General features: G+C 37.9%; 2 protein-coding genes across 6 annotated transcripts in view; both read right to left on the reverse strand.

Annotated features, from left to right (window-relative positions):
* The window catches only part of c12h5orf34 (chromosome 12 C5orf34 homolog), a 32,041-nt gene extending 24,546 nt beyond the window's left edge, over positions 1 to 7,495 (reverse strand). For 2 of the 3 annotated variants that reach the window (XM_047381587.1, XM_047381586.1), the window contains exons 1-3: positions 7,323 to 7,495; positions 7,149 to 7,202; positions 2,220 to 2,299 (exon numbers count right to left, since the gene is read on the reverse strand). The gene's annotated coding sequence lies outside the window, so the exon portion shown is untranslated. The remainder of the gene's footprint in view (positions 1 to 2,219; positions 2,300 to 7,148; positions 7,203 to 7,322) is intronic. The other variant, XM_047381588.1, reaches the window with a different exon arrangement.
* Positions 7,496 to 8,707: 1,212 nt separating this feature from the next.
* LOC124877169 (protein shortage in chiasmata 1 ortholog) overlaps positions 8,708 to 18,390 on the reverse strand; it is a 29,244-nt gene continuing 19,561 nt past the window's right edge. For 2 of the 3 annotated variants that reach the window (XM_047380220.1, XM_047380219.1), the window contains exons 18-28: positions 17,959 to 18,031; positions 17,699 to 17,768; positions 16,541 to 16,716; positions 16,357 to 16,462; positions 13,934 to 14,045; positions 12,334 to 12,455; positions 12,040 to 12,127; positions 11,350 to 11,481; positions 10,883 to 11,032; positions 8,941 to 9,667; positions 8,708 to 8,874 (exon numbers count right to left, since the gene is read on the reverse strand). In XM_047380220.1, the coding sequence (XP_047236176.1) occupies positions 8,789 to 8,874; positions 8,941 to 9,667; positions 10,883 to 11,032; positions 11,350 to 11,481; positions 12,040 to 12,127; positions 12,334 to 12,455; positions 13,934 to 14,045; positions 16,357 to 16,462; positions 16,541 to 16,716; positions 17,699 to 17,768; positions 17,959 to 18,031 (1,842 nt within the window). In that variant the 3' untranslated portion in view covers positions 8,708 to 8,788. The remainder of the gene's footprint in view (positions 8,875 to 8,940; positions 9,668 to 10,882; positions 11,033 to 11,349; positions 11,482 to 12,039; positions 12,128 to 12,333; positions 12,456 to 13,933; positions 14,046 to 16,356; positions 16,463 to 16,540; positions 16,717 to 17,698; positions 17,769 to 17,958; positions 18,032 to 18,390) is intronic. The other variant, XM_047380221.1, reaches the window with a different exon arrangement.

Below are 18,390 nucleotides of genomic sequence, written 5' to 3' on the forward strand. Positions count from 1 at the left end.
GTTCCAGGTTTTTCTGTTTCATTTCATGAGCAGGAAATAACAGCCAGAGTTCAGTGAATGTATTTATTTACAAAATCACTTTAAACAAATGACGAGCAGCAGGTACGGTACCCTGTTTCTCAGATTAACGCTCTCCTTGCCCATCCTGTCAGTATAGGTGGACAGTCAGGTCTGGATACGTTTGCAGTTAAAGAAATTAACACTGTTCTGTGAAATGTTCAAAGCTTTGGGAGATTGTTTTATATCCTAACCCTGCTTTGAACTTCTCCACTTCTCACACCGCTGTGTTCCTGGATTTTCATGATACTGTTTGTTAACAAATGTTCTCTTAAGAAAGCTCTGAGCCCTTCACAGAACAACTGTGTTGATGCCATAATGAAATTACACACAAATGGACTTACTAATTACTAATTAGGTGACCTCTGAAGGCAGTTGGTTGGACTGGATTTGGTTTAGGAGTATCAGAGTAAAGGGGGCCACACTTTTCAATTTTTTATTTGCAAAAAAAACAATGCTTCCTTTGCCTCAAACTTTACTACTATGCATTGTGTTGGTTTTTCACATAAAACCCCAATAAAATATATTATTTAATGTGACCAAATGTGGAACGGTGTCAAGGGACATGGGTACCGTTCCAAGTTCCTGTGTTCATGACAGGGATCTGAATTGATCTTTGGTATTTCGTATGCTCTGGTACATCAAACATTTCTGCCATTGCATGCTGATTATAGAACATTTTGACCTGGAATAGTTATTATTTCAGCATTAGTCCCAACTTTACTCGTTTGCATCTAAATAGTCTAAAGGTTTCGGTATCAGTACACTTTACTTACCAGATAGACCAAGGTTTAGTGAGGCAGCTCTGTGTAACAATTTAAAAATCCTTAATTAATACAAAGAAAATAGAAAGTCAACATATTTCTACATCATCACCTGCTATTTGTACAGTTGATTTATTTCTACTGAAAATGTAATCAAAGGTTATATGAGAGGGACTGGAATGCAGGACAAATACTGAGAATCATGAAAACTAGCACTGACTACTCTCTTCAGACAGCACACACACACACACACACGGTGACACAGACACCTAAGTCTTACATCTTTGCGTGGCTCTTAAGGTTGAATGAGCTGCTATGTACTCCAAACCACGTGATCCATTCTCTCTGAAGGTCCTTCTTTCACACACATGCAGGTTTGTTGGAGAAACCTATCATATGACCTGAAAGTTGATGCGTGTCAGCCATGACTGTCCCAGCTTAGAGGCATTAAAACAATATAGCATAATCTTCTTAAATGCATTCACACGTCTGGGGTTTGATTGTTTTTTATCTTGCAATGAGAAAACAGAATTCGTTTGTATCTCAGTCTGACTTCTTGCAGCTGTGCTTTCTGTATTCAGTTGTAGAGTTAAAAACAGTTTCAGGGAGACAGAGACACACAACCCTCTCAAATGTCAACTTCTTTTATAAAGCCTTAACAAAAAGCCTCTAAAACCTCCTGGTTTTCTTAAAGAGCACCATTAAAATGTAGTACAGCTGTGTTGTTTTAAAGTGGAAAATAGAATCAAATTTAATGGGAGAGAAGCCTGCATTCAACATGTTTTAACCTTGTAAGAACCATCTTATATCTACAGTGAGACGTTTCTATAAACTCATCCTAGGTATGAATGTCATGTTAATTTCCTGTACTTTTTCAGGGTAAAATGATCATATAACACAAAAGATTGTTCATAACAAGAAATGGTTGCACAAGTTTGAACTTATTGCAGTTTTTCTAAGCTTCCACACAAGGTCCAAGTTACACATACAGACTCAAATACATACATACAGGTATGCCAATACTTTGTTGATTGTCCCTGACAAATTGGACTTTGATTACACACTGTTTTGTAGCCATTATAAAGATTTAGGCACAATTTTGGCTGGATATTTGACTAATCTTTAGTTTTTTTAATGTTACTCCGCTTTATTCTTTATAAACAATTGTCCTGTTGGAACAACCTATTGTTGCATAATTTCAACCATCCAGCTACCACCACTATGCTTGACAGCTGGTCAGGTGTTATTGGGTTTAAAAACATCCCATCAACTTCTCCTGACAGTCTTTTTCTTTTGGCCAAGTAGCTCAGTCTTTGTCATCTCACCATATTATATTTATTCGGTAGCGCTACCTTCCACCATAAAATATGGCTGGTCTCTGTGAGCAGCAGTACTCACTTAATCTTCTCCATTTCAGAGCAGGCGCTTCCTTCCTACTGTGCATCTTTTCAGTCCATGGCGAGTAAACACTTGCTTCACTGTGGACAGGGATAATGGTGTTTCAGCAGTGTCAAGGTCATGGCAGGTTTTAGTCTTAGTTCTTAGGTTGTTTCTTAACATCTAAACACATTTCATCTGAGGGTGACAGTTTGGATCTTCTTTCAGACCCTGGCTAAGTGTTGATCCATCTAAAAACAATTATCTACAGTTGTTCAAACTGCTGATCTCGGAATGAAGTTATTTAGCAATGGCTCCATAGGGCTTTCTCAACTTATGTAAATATACAGTTTGCATTTGTAGGTCTTCACTGAGTAAGCTGGACCTTCCCATTGTTCCAAGACATGGTCAACCCAATGAATGTCGTCAAACAAATCTTTTTATTACAAAAAGGAACTGTCAGCTGGACTCAACAATGATAACTAACCAGAGGTTAAGACATTGGCTTTGTCAAGTTGTCATTCTAAAACCTTCAGCATTACTTACTGTAAGATTTAGATGAAGGTACATTTACATTTAACTGTGTCGATTTGAAAAGAATTCACAATGAATTCAAAATTGTAGTGTTTTTGCATATTTGTGCATATTTTCTGTGTGCGAGTGTCTGTCAGACTGTTGTGTTGAATTGAGGAAATACGAACTGGAATGTGTTTGTGTGCACTGAGCGAGATGATCAATTGGGTTATTTTTGAAGGTAAGAAAGATTCTGATTGGACAGTGGTACCACACAAAAATTAAACTAATCTCATGTTTCCTAAAAGACTCTGCATAGAAAAGGCCTTCAGAACCGCGGAGTTATTTTCCACCACAGTACCAAGATTTTTAAGCGTGCTTTTTCTTTATTTTAAAACAGATCTGTATTTTTGTTTTGTTTTTGGCTTTTTAGCATAATGATGTCTGAAGCTTCTTATGAACTGGGTTAGGAGCAAATATGATCTGAGGTAAATTAGGAGCTGTGAACTAGTGATTTTTAAATCTGATTATTGTCCAAGCAGAAATAATACACTAACAGGTCTGGGAATATTTAGCCACTCTTCTCTTCAATCTGCAAAAAGTTAACATCATTGTTCATTTTAGGAGAAGAAAAACAAATAAAGGCTCTCTCAACAATAAAGAGGATGGTCGGCTCAAACTCCAGTCTCCTTGTTTGATTTCTTAGGGTTTAAAGATTAAAACAATACATAGGAGTACAAAGGTACACAGAGTAATTTCAGATTACTAATTACTCATAAAATATTGGAACATTTATCAGCATTTGGATTATTAAAGAGGGGTTATAGTAATAATTTTCTCCCCAACTCTCAAAATTTAAATAGCCAAATTAAGGAAAATTATGTGTGTCTTCCCTTTAAAATACTATGTGGAAAAAAGTCCAGTTTGGATTCAAGCTTATTATTTTAATTTCTGATTAAATCAAACACTGAAGTTTTTGTTTTGTTTGGGTAGACCATAAAAATGTCAACGCCGGCTTAAAATACTTCTTTGCATTTAACCTGAGCAGAGAAATTCTTGAATGCAGCTGCTATTAAATAGAGCCAAACAAAAAGAGAATTATGACAATAACTCTCAAGATTGTAGTTATTATTATTACAGAGTTACAGTACAAAGAATTGGCAAAAGGTTTCAGCATTAATGAATTTGGATTCATTTAAGAGAAAACTGTTGCTGTGCTTCTAAATAGTTTGTGCACTCATCTTAAAAAAGGATCCTGAAGATTGTCATAACAAAATGGATCAATTATAGCATTAAAAGATATGGTTGAGAAAACATATTTTGAAAAGAGATTGTTAAACATTTATTTTAATTCTTGAAGCTTCAAATTTGGCCATTTGTTTGTCTTTGATGTTTTGTCTTTGTTTTGTTGGACTAAATGTTTGTTTATATGTTGCATGAAACAATAATCCATGTTTAGAATAATGTTTCTAAATCCCAGATTGATTAAAACTTTGAGTTTTCAGGAGAGTTAAGAAGCAGCTTGTTTCTGAGGTAGGTGCATGTTAACAGCTTTGCAGTTTAAGGTTCATTAAGATGGGTTGGAATGAAGAAACTGTGGGTCCCGCCCATAAGCTGTCAATCAGAGGTCAGTTCTGCCTGACTCCGCCCACCTACCAGGTTGGTTCATGCCTTTGTTGTCATGGTAACGCTCAGCACCTCCCTTCCTGAGTTTTAACACTGTTTAAGAGACAATAGACTCAAAAGGCTTGTAGTGATTGTTGCCTTAAAAACATGTTTTTTTGTATAATAATTAAGGATGTAGCATGACTTTTAGATTTATGTGTTTTACTATAAAAAGGTTAATGAAATAGTTTAACCCAGTTTGAAGAATTAGTTTTGCATACGGAATCATTGGTGATTTATTAGATTTAATGTTTTCCCTGGTGGCAATAAGCTAATTGACAGTTCCAGACATGACAATACTTTTCTGAGTGGTAAATGTTATACTACCAACAATACCATGATTAAATGCAAAATGTTCATTTTACAGGGAAATAATTCTATATATGGCTCAGATTGTGTGCATTCTTGATTTTTCCTCTTTGAGAGAAGTTAGATTTCAGCTCTGTGAAACGACCTTGACAAAGAGATGCAGCTGCCTGAGAACAAAGATAAAACTTCTGCAAACAGCAGAAGCCTGTCTCTGCTGAAAGGTCTGAAAAAATTGTAACTACCCTGCATGTGTCAAACTCAAGGTCCGCGGGCCAAAACCGGTCCCCAGAAGTTTAGTGATTCTCTAGAAGTAGAGCCTTTTAATATGGTGATTGTGTGCTTGAATGTTATCTTATCAATCAATAGTTTTGTCTACGTTCTGCCACAATCTACCTTTTGAAAGTGTTTTGAATCTTACTCTTTATGTCTAAAAAAAAATTGGCTAAAGTCTGCAGACACAAAATGAACCTGGATTGAAGCTCTAACTAAGTTTATTTAATCTGAGATCCTCTCCAAATGCAACAGTATATGTCAGTCTACATGAGATACTAACAACTTCACCTACTGGTATAATATAAAGATCTGATTGAATATGTGAAACAAACAATGATGAAAGTTTTTCAACAGGTGATGCTCATCCAGGAGGAAGACAGTGTTCCTAGGAAATGCAGCTCATTCATTAACAATCAATTTTTCTCCTATAGCTGGAAGTTTTGCTGACTAATCATAGGCTGGATCTATGAAACATTATGAGCACAGACCAAATGACCAAGATTCTGACTGACCTATGAACCTCACTGACCTGACAATGATAACATGACACCCAACAGATAACACCTTTAAGGTGGACCCCACTAAGACCACCTTATTGATTCTTGGTGAATAAAAAAGAATTGAAGCGTTTAAAACAGACCTTGTGGAAACAAAAGGGGTTATGAGGAAACAATGTGCATTTTAAGAATAATAGAAGTCAAATTATGTTCACATTTTTGCAAATAAAATGACTCTGACAGAGAAATAAGTAAGTAGTGTGTGAATGTGTGTGAATGGGAATGACTGATTTCATTGTAATGCATCTTTGAGGGACCTTAAAAGCGCTAATAAAGGTCTGATGTTCTGATGATCTTTGCCAAACTTATATCTTAAGAAGGTTTCCAGAATCTTTTTCGAAAAATCATATAAAGATGGCAAAGGTTCTACCTGTATTGAAAATACTGATAACCATAAGAAAGTTTATAGATCTGTCTTCAATTTTTCACAATTCTTTTACAAACAGGGTATTTAAACTTTCATGTGGCCAAATGTCTGTATTTGACTTTCTGTTTTTGTGAAATAAATGTCTGTTTAATGTTATATAAAAATTAGAGTCCTCAACATTACCATAATAATATTAGGTCAGTTCTCTACGGTAAAACAAAAAGATTTTAACAGACGTTTAGACTTTTTCCAATCAGGTCCAAAATGATCGAATTACACTCAAACTTAACATAAGATGAAATGAACCTTAACAGAATTACTGGACTGGACTGAAATAGAGAAAACTTGAGTTAGTTGAAACAAACTTTAGTTACTTGAACTAAATACAAAGCTGACTGAAACTGTATGTTGTATCTATAAAACTGGGTAAGATAAATTAAGATTATAAGATATAATATGCCCTTCATTTTTTGTGTTCATCAGTGAGTGAGTTTTTATTTTAAATGTAATAAAGACAGCGGATACAGTGACACATGGGGAAGACCCATGTGTCAAAGGGGGAATATGTCACATCTGGTAAAGCATTAATCCTACACTATAAATTTTTCTGACTATGCAAAGAATTTTTGCAGATCATGCATAATTTGTTGCAAACACGGGGGAAGAAGTATTGCCTAGTGGTAATAGATTGACCTAGTTCCACATTTCTTCCCCACATATGGTATCCCACAGATTATAAGGTCAGATAATGGAACTTATTTTGTAAATAAACTAACAAGTTGATAAAAGATGTCATAAAAATTGCCTTTGAATTTGTTAGTCTTCAATTTGGGAAATGGATAATCTCAAAACAAACCAGCAATGAAAAACCAAAAACCAAGTGCTTAACTGATTTCCCTTTTAAAACACAAAAACTGCAACACACACTATTTTTCTTTTGCGTGGTCTCAAATGAATGAGCAGCAATTTAAATTTAGTTTGATAATTTTTTTCATATTTCACATTATTTTAAATAATATTTAAAAAATAAAATCACCTGTAAAGAGCAAGAACACTTTTCCCCTTTTCTAAATTTCTGAATCCCACCACCCTTAATGTAGCACAGGCTTCTTGTCTCTTGCTTCATTTTTGTAGTGGTGAAAGAGCGCCCCCTACAGTCAGAGTATTGGACGCAATTAGGCCAAATAAAGCATTTGATAAAATGAGTAAGCTGGACTCCAAGCAGTAAGTTAAAAGAAATCAGACAGATAATGAAATGTTTGAAACCTGTTGATATTGTCTCTCTTGTTCTCCTCTTTTACCGCCATCTTGAAGCATTGCCTTTAACACAAATAGTAAAACATATTTTGAAAAATTACACAATTTAAAATAATAACGCATAAAGTCCTGTGTTGTGACTTTTCCTGCAGACAAACTTCACATATTTACTGAAGAAATTACCTATTTTTTTTTAGCTTTGCTCCGGCGTCTCCTCTTCGCCAACACTTGGCAGCTTGGTAGCTGTTGCTATAGAAACATTAAGGCATTTCAAACGGCGGGATGTTTTTCACTACGACTGCCTATGTTGCTCATGTTAAAACGGACCAACCGTTGCCATTTTTACAGTGTTACTTTTCAAAATTGTCCTAACGGCAAAGCTTTAGGGTGGATGAGAAGTAAAACAGAAAGCTGTGTTGCGGTCAAGCCAGACCTCACGGGCTTTTAAAGGTCAAGCGAACACAATGAATTACGGTAATAACGCTGGCTTAGACATTTCAAAATAAAAGCGATAGGTTTTGCGTTTCTTCACTGGAGTTAGTTAATGTCGTTCTTGCTCCTCTGTTCTAAACATATTACTATGTCCTCCTGTGAAGATGGAAATATAGGAATTATAGTAATTTTTATTCTTGTCACTATTTTATGTGACCATTTGGATGTTCCCTATTTGAGAATGTCCATTTATTTTCCCCTAGTCTCCATAATTATTCAAACAAAATTTCAAAATGAAAGCCTTCAAAAATCTATATTATTTATAGTTACTTTTATGTGAGTTGCAGTGAATGTTGCAACAAAACTGTTCATTTCCATTGAATACTTTCACTTCAGGATGACAGTAGAACATCTCCAGAAGTTACTCACCAAAATTCACCAACATCTAATTCTAAATTTCAAAATTAAAGCCCTTCTAAATCTCTATTTTTTTGCCACTTTTCACTAAGTTGCTGTTGATGTTGCAAAAAAACTCTGTTTCCAGTGAATACTTATATTTACCAACAGAGAGTAGTTTTAATCATGGAGAAATGCAATTTTCAATTTGATTAGTGTTAGGTTACAGTCAGACCAGGAAAAGAACACGCACACCTTTATTTTTTACATTTCACCACATAATGTTTAAAACACATGGCTCATACATCGTGGTATAGTGGTATTCAGGATAGGGCATTAATCTGGTGGACCGCAATGTAGGCACTTCCCGAGTCACAATTAGGTCAGCACTCATAGCTTTGTCCTTCGGTTATCAAGGATGTCGAAGAAACAGTGAGCATAAGCAGGCCTACGTCATTACGATAAAACCGATACTTTAAGTGTTTGGTTGCTTCCCAACCTTAGAAAGCCATAACATAAAGGCTATTCTAACTTTTACGAAGATGGCGCTTGTTGAAGTGTAAAATAGGAGCTTTATCTACAGTTTTCGTATCAGTCAAATTGATACGCTAGCTGGATTTACTTTTATCCACCTTTTTTGGGTATTTACCCATTTGATCAGCTAACTGAATCCACTCCATTTCATTACATTTTAAAAGAGGGGAACACAGAAATAGATTAAACTTAAATATGGAACACGATAATGTTGGCAACATTTATTGCAATGCTGTTAAACGATGTTATAATGTTTTTTGAACAAAAACCTTTAAAACCATAAAACATTAAAATAATTTAAGCCTCGTCTGTCCATCTTTTCTGCCTGGTACTCTTTCATAGATCAGCTGTCCCCTCTTCTGTGGTGTCTGCCCTGCGAAACAACACTTTGTTAAAATCACATTTTAAGTAACAGAAAAACACTGTGAGCTGCTCTGACCTGATCCAACCAGACCAGCTGCGTCTGCACTCCTTTTTTTCTCCTGACCTTTCCAGAACCTAGGTTCATTATAAGGTGAACCTACTGCCATCCCTCCACTACCAGCGATGCAGTCATAACTTTGATCCCACATGACTTCAGTAGTTGGGCTACAACTGTAGATGAAGTGACAGCTCTGAGGATGCTGGAGGTCGCTGTAGATCACAGGACGGGAAGATGTGTGACCGTTGGCTGCCTGCAGCAGGAAGGGGCTGTAACTGGGTATCACTGGGGTGCCGGCTGTGTGTAGGTACGAGCAGAACTTATCTGGGGACTCTCTCAGCGTCCACACATCATTCACTCTTTCAACAACTCTCCCAGCAGCTCCAGCTCTGCCTGTCCACGAAGGAACCTTCTTCTCCCCCTCCCAGGGATCTCTTCTGGTCCAGTTTTTCTGGAGGTCAATAATTGGGCTCCCAAAAGACCAATTCAGGTCAAATTTGAAGTCAGAAGAGTCTGGGTCTCCGTTAGGGAACAGGTCCTCTGGGTTCATAGCTCCACATAGGAAGCTACTGTTGGGGCCGCTGCTAAACAGCTCTGGTTGCGGACAGTTCATGAACTCAGACTCAGCACTGAAGGTCTGAGGGCTTTTTAAAGGCCCAGTTTGTTGGTTTGTCTCATTAATGGTTGTCTGAGGGGATTTGGGCTCTGCATCCCTCGAGTACAAGGAGGTGATGTCACTGAACAGCTAGAAACAAGAAGAAACAAGTCCTCTGGTAAACTGAACCATTTATGGACGCATTTTAGCATTCTTGAAATTTTCACAGCGCATTAGGATGTATTTCTGTTTTACCTGTTCACACATCTAGTCTTACACTATTACTTATTATAGATCAACCCTTTATATGGGGAGCACGTTTTACAGGCTCAGTTTGTGTTGCAGGTTCTTTGATTGTAGTTTCCTGTGAAAATTTAATGGAATTAGTAGATTTTTATATTATTATAATTAGCTAATGGATGAAATTTGCTTATTTACTGACCTCACGAAACTGCAATTAAAATTAGGCTATTGCAATGTTAGATGTAAAAAAGATCATTTGCTAGTCACCCATTAATTTGTGTGGGGTTTGTTCATTAAGTCAGCTACCAGCATTAGCTAATGAGGAGCTAGGTAATTATCAGCATGCAAACACACTGACCAGAGTGTGGACCATGTTACAGCACAGATAGATTTCAGTGTAATGATTAGGTGCTAAAAAGTCACAACATAAGGACTGCACGATATTGCAAAGTGATGCAATGGCATTATTATTGGTAAATGTTGCAATAAATCTACATCTTCCTCACTAAGACTCTTCTTCATCTGTGCTTCCAACACTGTGACCATTGGCACTTAGGGCACTGTTCTCTCTGTCAGGAGTTGGCATCTGTTGCTCTGAGAGTCCATCCAACTGACTGAATATGTTGGCGGCAAGCAGAATGTGAGCTCATGACTCCTGGACTATAATAGCCAATAATTATCACATTTGAAAAAGTCCTTTGTAATATTAAAATAGCAAACATTGCTATTGCAATGACTGTATATTTGCAATATTGTGAAGCCTAACACAGCATGTTTTGCAAATTGCTTTTTACATAGCGTTAATTTCATCTCAATAATAAAAACATTTCTATGATGTCAGTCATCAGAAAGTGATGACTCTGGCTGCTCTGAGAATCAGGAAACATGGTTACGGCCAATCCGTGCCCTCAAACAACCCTTTTTAGAAATTAAACATTCCTTTATATCTATGAGGTTGTCAACAAGACTTTTTCTGTGGGGCTTCTTCTAATTTGGTGATTCTTCCCATGATCAGGAGTCATATTAACTGGGAATTTTTACCACTACTTGGAACCCAGTTCCTGTCCAAAGACCTAGAATACCAATAAACTACTGTTAATGAATTTAATGTTTCTCTATTACCTTAAGGACTTTATGTGGCACTTCAGGAAGTAACTCTGTCAGCTGGGGCAGACCGGCCCCTAGGAGCCACTGCAGGGATGGAGCTCTTTTTAACATGAACTGACTAACCAGAGGATTAATACACGGAAACTGGGACAGACACTCTTCCTCCTATATGAAACAAAAACATTATGTAAGAACAAGCTGCATGTTCTTTTAACCAGTTCTAAGTCACAGTTGTGAAAACCTTTAAGAGAAATTGTCAAAAACATTGCTTAGGTGAATACTATGAGAATTTAAATTAACCGCTGTGAAAATATTCAAAGCATTTTTCAAGTGAATCCCAAAATTAAATAATTGATGTATCTAAAGCAGGAGGGGAGCTGAGACTGAGATTTAAACATTAGACACCTAATAAAAAGACCAAAGCAGTGTTTAAAAAAACAAACTAAAACTACAAACTACAGCCGACCAAGGATTCATGTCACCTGAGATGGGCTCACAGTCAGCCAGTCTCTGTTCAGGTAGGTCAGAGGATCAATGTCTCTGGACATCAGGGTGCTGAAGCAGATCTGAATGATAAACTGGGCCATTTCCAACACTTCTGACACTATCAGGACCTGAAAACCAGAGGGGAAAACTAACTAGAAACCACTGTGGTGCAGCTGTGCCTGACACAGGTTTGTAAAAAATATATTCATCCAACAGTTGGACAACAAATAGAACGCACTGATATATATCTATATCTGAACAATAAGTGACACTTTGTTTGCTATTAATAATTTTCTAATGATGAATAACTAAGACATACAGTCATATTCAATAAATTAGAATATTATTGAAAAATTAATTTATTTCAGTGTATTAGTTCACTAAGTGAAACAATAATTAGATCAATTAAACACAGACTGATGTTTTTAATCTATTATCTCTGTTAAGTCTGATCGATTTCTGCTTACAGCTAATAAAAACATGACATTAAATATTATATTACATCAGATCAATAAAAAACATTTAATACAGAAATGTTGAAACTTTTAAATGAGCCTCATCGCAACCAGATTCTAACTTATTGAATATGACTGTCGAGGAAGCCCTTACCATAATTTAGTCTGTTGTGTTTTCATTGAATGTTGTGAGCTGCTCTGGGCAGAACATTGAAACATTTGTGCTTCTACCTTCACATCCAGTTCTTTGGACTTCATGCCAAACAGAACCAGCGACGAATAAACCAACACCAAGTTATTGAAGGCTTCACTTGAAAATCTGCACACACACACAAATTAATGACTTGACAGAAATATACTCCTCAGCCAAAGCATGAAGATCTCCAGAAAGCCTAGAGAACTATTGATCAAAGCCACTTTACAAAACTACAAGAACGTCTACTTGTTGGAAGGAAAATCTAACACACTGGGAGATTTTCACACAGTCTTGTTTATCAACGTGATGAAGTTTGGGTGGACTCTGACCCTCCACACTGGATGTCAGGGCAGTGCAGGATGAGCCAACAGCAGCTGTATTGCAGAGAGAGAGCACTCAGCCTCATTACCAGACCCTCACTGGCTCCATCTTGACCAAGTTCATCCTGCTCCTACAGAAACACAAAAACACACTAAACAGATGACACTGGATCAATTCAATCACAAACATAATGGTGTTTAAAGTGGAAAACTCTTAAGGTGCATTCCGACCGAAAGCGAATGACACGACAGGAGCAAGCAATTTACATGTTAACCCTAAATAAAGGCGCATTCAGGAGCGAAGCGATGCGAAGGACGTGATGCGAACGGTGCGATTAGGGCGAATAGAGCAAAGTGAATTTTGCTGGAGTTGAAAAATCTAAACTTTTCTGACAATTTGCATCGCGTCTATTGCCCTCTTTTCAGTACAACAGTTGTCATACAAGCATGAAACTCACAGCAGTTGCTCAGGGTAAATCTATATTCATGTAGGAAGTGACATTTTATTCATACATATTCATTTTCAGACACATAAGCCAGCAACCCAGATACCTAGGTCGCCGATCACCCATTATTACATAACTATTTAATACGCTACCATGCTACGTTCTGTTGTCATATCAGCTCTTGCCTGGTGTATTTTGGCGGTCCTCGGACATTTGTTTAGGCACAAAAATGTTTATTATATTTAGAAGATGTGGACAGTACAATTTGGCTGTTTATGTATTGAGCTAAGATTTATTTACTCACCCATGACATATTAACAGGCGATCTGCACCGGGATACAATGCCTTTACTTGGTGCCCCGGAGGCTGATTCGGCCCCAGCGCGGGGCAGCAGGTCTTCCAACTCGGTCCTGGATAGACGGAAGTATCACTGAAAGCGACCGTGATCCAGACCCTGCTCATGTAGGTGTTGGTACTCTCCAAACTGGTTGTGTCTCTGGTGAACCCAGGGACGTCGACGCTGGCGACGTTGTTCGGCTTTCCATAAATAAAGCACCTTGACTCGCTCCATGCTGTGTTGAAACGGACAAGCAGCAGATAGAAGCTCCTGCTATTTAATGATGCGGCGAAGGGAGTGGAGCGTTGTCAGCACGCGAATGAGCCAAAAAATTCGCTGAAATTGCGGTCGGTCTGAATGCACCATTAGTGAGGGCAGAGTTTACTTAACTGGCCTTTTAACAACCCTTAGTTTGAATAATGGTAAAGAAATGAAATGTTTTGAGTATTTTTTAGTTGTACAGCATGTTCAGTAAATTCTTAGCAGTGTTTGAGGGAGCAGGAGACAAACAACAGTCAGTGACAGAAATAAGAAAAAATGTGGCCACTTTTAAACCTCCCTTCCCCTAAAACACTACGCTTGGTCTGTTGATTCAAAGAATAAGTTATTACGGCCCTCTGCACCATTTCCACCTAACTTAGAAGGTTTATCAAGGGTGCGTGAGTAGGAAAGTCACTGTTTAAATCCAGCTAGGATATGTTAGAGCTCACTCTTAGGTCTTCAAAGGGCTGTGTGAAAGTTCAGGTTTGAATAAGCTCTATGTTATAGTTGTGGCCCAGTGAAAATATCAGACAAGCTATACGAGAAGTGTAACATGTCCTGATACCTGAATGATGATAGCGGTGCTTTCGTCCACTGTGATCACAGCATAATTGTGGATCCCTCCGAGCTTTTGCAGTGTCGGACAGGGGCTCCTTTCCAGCACAGTTACACTGAAACTGTAACATAGACAGACACTTTGAAACCCACTGCATACTCGTAAACATCGGGTCATCGCTGGCACATTTGTTTTAAAGCCTTGGTTATACGCTGCGATCTGCAGAAAGATATAACAATTGTTGGTTGATTTTTAAAAACTTGAGAGATCCCACATGTGATGAAAAACAAATCTAGGATATAACAGGTTTGGTCCTAGAGAGTGTGACGTACAGCCACGTGGCAAGAACACACCACAAACAAACAGATTTCACTCACGAACATTCAGATATCAGACAGGATATCTTGCAAAACCTCTCGAGATCAAACGTGAGTTCAGAGTAAATAAACAAGGCAGAAGAGGAAGAAGCAAAAGTGATAGTCTGTGGACTAATTTAAACAGAGAAAAAACATTACAGTAAGAAAAGGCGTTGGTTAAAGGAGTGGAGACAGTGTGAGCAGGGGCTCTACTTGAAACACTATGATATGGATGTGAGCTGTTCTCTGTTCTGATATTTCATTGAGCTTTCCCCCATTTTGGATTCCCATTCATGTTCCCATCACCTTGCTTTCTGATTGACTACATGTCACATACAACAGGCTGCATGCTAGTTTGTCCTCGGTGAACCACGCGCTAGGATGTCGTGCCAAGACAATCCAACACGTTGAATATCCCCAGTTTGAGGTAGGAGCAGTCCAGATATCCTTCCAAGCAGACTAGATCCCTTTTAACACACACAGCAGGAATATCTCATAAAATAATTTTTAGAGGCATCATGACAACCAGGGTGTTCTTAAGATTGTTGGAAGGGGAAGATCGGGTCAAAAAACTGCATAAAAATCTTGTGTGTGAACATAGTCTTTCTCTTCTGCTCTCGGTGGGGTCAAACGCTTTTCCACTCTCTCCTTGATCCTTCCCCATTTTTTGCCCTGCTTCAGCTTTTTGTCTGTTTTTCTTAGAGCCTCTGTTCACATATCCTCCTAATGTTCATTATGGATTTGGTCAGCTGGTCTCTCAACGCAATCGATCAAATTTTCCCGACGAGAAGACAGGGTAAAGGGGAACCCTCTTGTCCAGACGGGACGTTCTTCTCCAGATACGCAATGGATTCCTGGCAGCAATGGAAGATTGTGTGCCTGACAACAATGTCAGTCGAGGACGTGGAAGATTTGTACATAATTGGATTTCTGATAACAGGATTTCTGCTTTTTGGAGTTGGCGGTTACCTGGCTTATCGAAAGATTTGTAAAACATCGGCAGGTGTTCAAAGCACTCCAAAGCTGCCTGGGATGTTTGAAGGGATCTTTAGAGCTCTCAGCACTCAGACTGATATGTTAAGAGAGCAGAATCACAAGCTGGACGCGATCCTTGAACAGAATCGCAGGCTGGCTGCGTTTTCCGGACTCAAAGGTGTTATGATTTAATCTTGGAGAAAGTTGTTTGCTCAAGATCTACTGAAAGTACCAGACATTTGGCTATTTGGATTTGAAATTGAGAATGCCAGTAAGACTTTGAAGGCAGGGGGAAAATCACCAAAACATCTGAACCAAAACATTTATTGTTTGTCTAATTCAGGCGCCCCGATATGGCCTTCACAGGCTTCTAATCAAAACATTTCTCCTGGATGTTCTGTACGACGCTCTGCCCCAGCAACCCCCCTCATCTGTTAACTGAACTGTATGGCCGTTTGATAAAACTTCCATCTCTTCTTCAAGGACAATGGCACCTTCGTCAGTGTTGACAGTCTAATTCTTTGCACACATGATCATACTTAAATGTTGGCACCCTCACAAGTCCACCATGTCCCTGCAAAATCTTTGCTTCTGTGTGTTGCTCTCCCATGCTCCTTATTTTTACTTAAATGTGGATTTCATTTTTTCATTTCTTCTCCTTTTCATAGATTTTTAGATTTACCAGTGAAAGGAAAATAATAATAGTCTCTTAAAAATTTGAACAAAAGCTGTTTTTACACCAGTGACTCAGCTTCCTTAGTCAGAACTCAGAGATTGCTTAGTTAAATTTCCATGGATGCAAATTATGGTATTAATTTTTAGATTTCTTAGAAGGATTGTAGTATCATTTGATTTGTTTTTCTGTGTCTGTATCTGTGTTTATTTTCTTTGTGATTGTATTGTAATTGTATGTACAGCGCTTTGAGTGTCTCGTTACTGAAAAGCGCTATATAAATAAACTTACCTTACCTTAACCTACCTTAGTCTAATGAGCTAATCATCTGAGTCATGTATGTTAAAGGTACGTTGTTGGTTGTTGGACATCAGCCAGAAAGGGCATTGTCTAATAGGAATTTCACTGTGTGAAAATGAACTGCTCACCCTGACTCAAGTGTCTGCAGCAGCAGAGGAGAGTTCAGAAGCCCCTCGGTGACTAACAACACAAACGGGATTTTTTCCTCCAGTCTCCAAGAGATTTTGTCCAAGTCTTTACGGGAAGAAACAGACATTTAGAAAAAAGAAAAACATCCATAAATGACAGTGAGTAGGTGGATAAGCAGCAGACCAGTGTCAGAGAGGCTGGTGATGAAGGAGAGATGACAGATGTTCCTCTCACTGCAGATCGTGGACCAGGGGGACTGGCCTGGATGGTCAAACTCCACCAGGAGAGAGAAACAGCTCCAAGGAAAGTCAGGACCGATATGCTGCTCAAACACCAGCACACAATCACTGTCGCACACACTGGTTCAACAGGATGGAAAGTAAAAGAAACAAAGAAATTCTTCTTACATCAGCAGCATGTATTTTATTTCTTTATGTTTCTCAAGGTTCTCATCTTGCTCAGTTCAAAATGATGTAGACCACTATGGTTTTTAGTTAGTCTTTGTAAACACAAAAATGGTGTAAATATTATGGGCTGTCATCAGTATCGGCCAATCAGAAGCTTTAAGGTGTGGATTTAGCCTGCTTGTTGGTAGTTTCAGGATCATCAAAGCATGTAAATGCATGGCTATAAGTCTATGGTTTTGCTTGAATGTAACAAATAAAGACAAATTCAATGTTATACATATAAATATTTTGTTGCCCAGTGATTACCTTTGGGTTGTCATAATCAGTGCAAAATAATATCTCATGGAGATAGGAAAAAAGAAGTGTAAATAATAATCATCATATTGGAACAAAGTCGAAAAGAACAATTATTGTAGGTCTGAAAAAGTGTCTCAGACGTTTAAAAAATAGCCGTACAATTTCTTAAATTTGTGGGTCGAATGGTTTTTATTTTGTTGGTTAGGAAAATGTTTTTAGTCTATTCTTAGGTACAAAAACAAAGAACCTTGCAGTATTTAACCAGGTTTAATGAATGGGCGTGTCCAAGTCTGTGTTTGACAAAAAAAGTTACTAGATGTTTTTGCCTCAACCTACTTAAATTAAAATAAAAGCAAAGAAAACAAAACAGAAATACTTTAGGCTGTACATAACATTTTCCATTTAAGATATAAATTTGCCACTGAAAATCTAGTTCTAAAAAATTACAAAAAGTGTCCATCTACTGAGAGGAAAGTGTCCATCTAGCTCCATTTGCTGGAGGGCTAAATTTGTACCATTCTTAAACTGCAGTCGGGGGCCACACAAAATTATTTCAAGGGCCACAAATGGCCCCCGGGCCGTACTGTGGATATCCCTGGTATAGATGATAGATAGCAAACTGTAATGCTTACTGTACCTGCTGACCACACTGGCACCATTCAGTTTCTTCTTGTCCTCATCGGGACAAACTGAACTCACAGCAGCTCCTGCAGCAACAACACAAACAAACTCAACTCATAGAACATTACTAGTACATGGGCTGCTGAAAATGTTCCCTTTGGTAATTCTGGGTTAATTCACCTCTTGTAAATATAGCAACAGAAGACACAAGTCACAGAGTATGTCTACTAATTAAGTGATTGCAGAAAAGTCTGTAAGACATTGAAAACTGCTCACCAGTCACTTTGCTCAGGTTGCTGACGATCATTGAACTGGTTTCATAAGATTCCACAGACAGGATGACAAGAACCTAAGAAAACACAAAAACAGTCTATCTGGGAATTCATAAATTATTACACTGCCTTGCAAAAGTATTTAAACTCCTTAAATCTTCTGGCATTTTGTCACATTACAGCTACAACCTTTAAAGTATTTTACTTAGATGTCATGTTATAAACCAACACAAAGTAGTTTAAATTTCTGTAGTGGAAATCAAATTTATACAGTTTTTTAAAAGAAATTCACAATTAAAATTTGTGCATTTGTATTCAGATCCTGAGCCAGCACTTTGGTCGAAGAACCTTTTGCTACAATTACAGCTGCAGGTTTATTATTGAGGTCTGTTTCTACCAGCTTTGTGTAGCTACAGAATAAAGGTGTTCCTATTTC

Source organism: Girardinichthys multiradiatus, chromosome 12, assembly GCF_021462225.1.
Source record: "Girardinichthys multiradiatus isolate DD_20200921_A chromosome 12, DD_fGirMul_XY1, whole genome shotgun sequence".
Lineage (NCBI taxonomy): Eukaryota > Metazoa > Chordata > Actinopteri > Cyprinodontiformes > Goodeidae > Girardinichthys > Girardinichthys multiradiatus.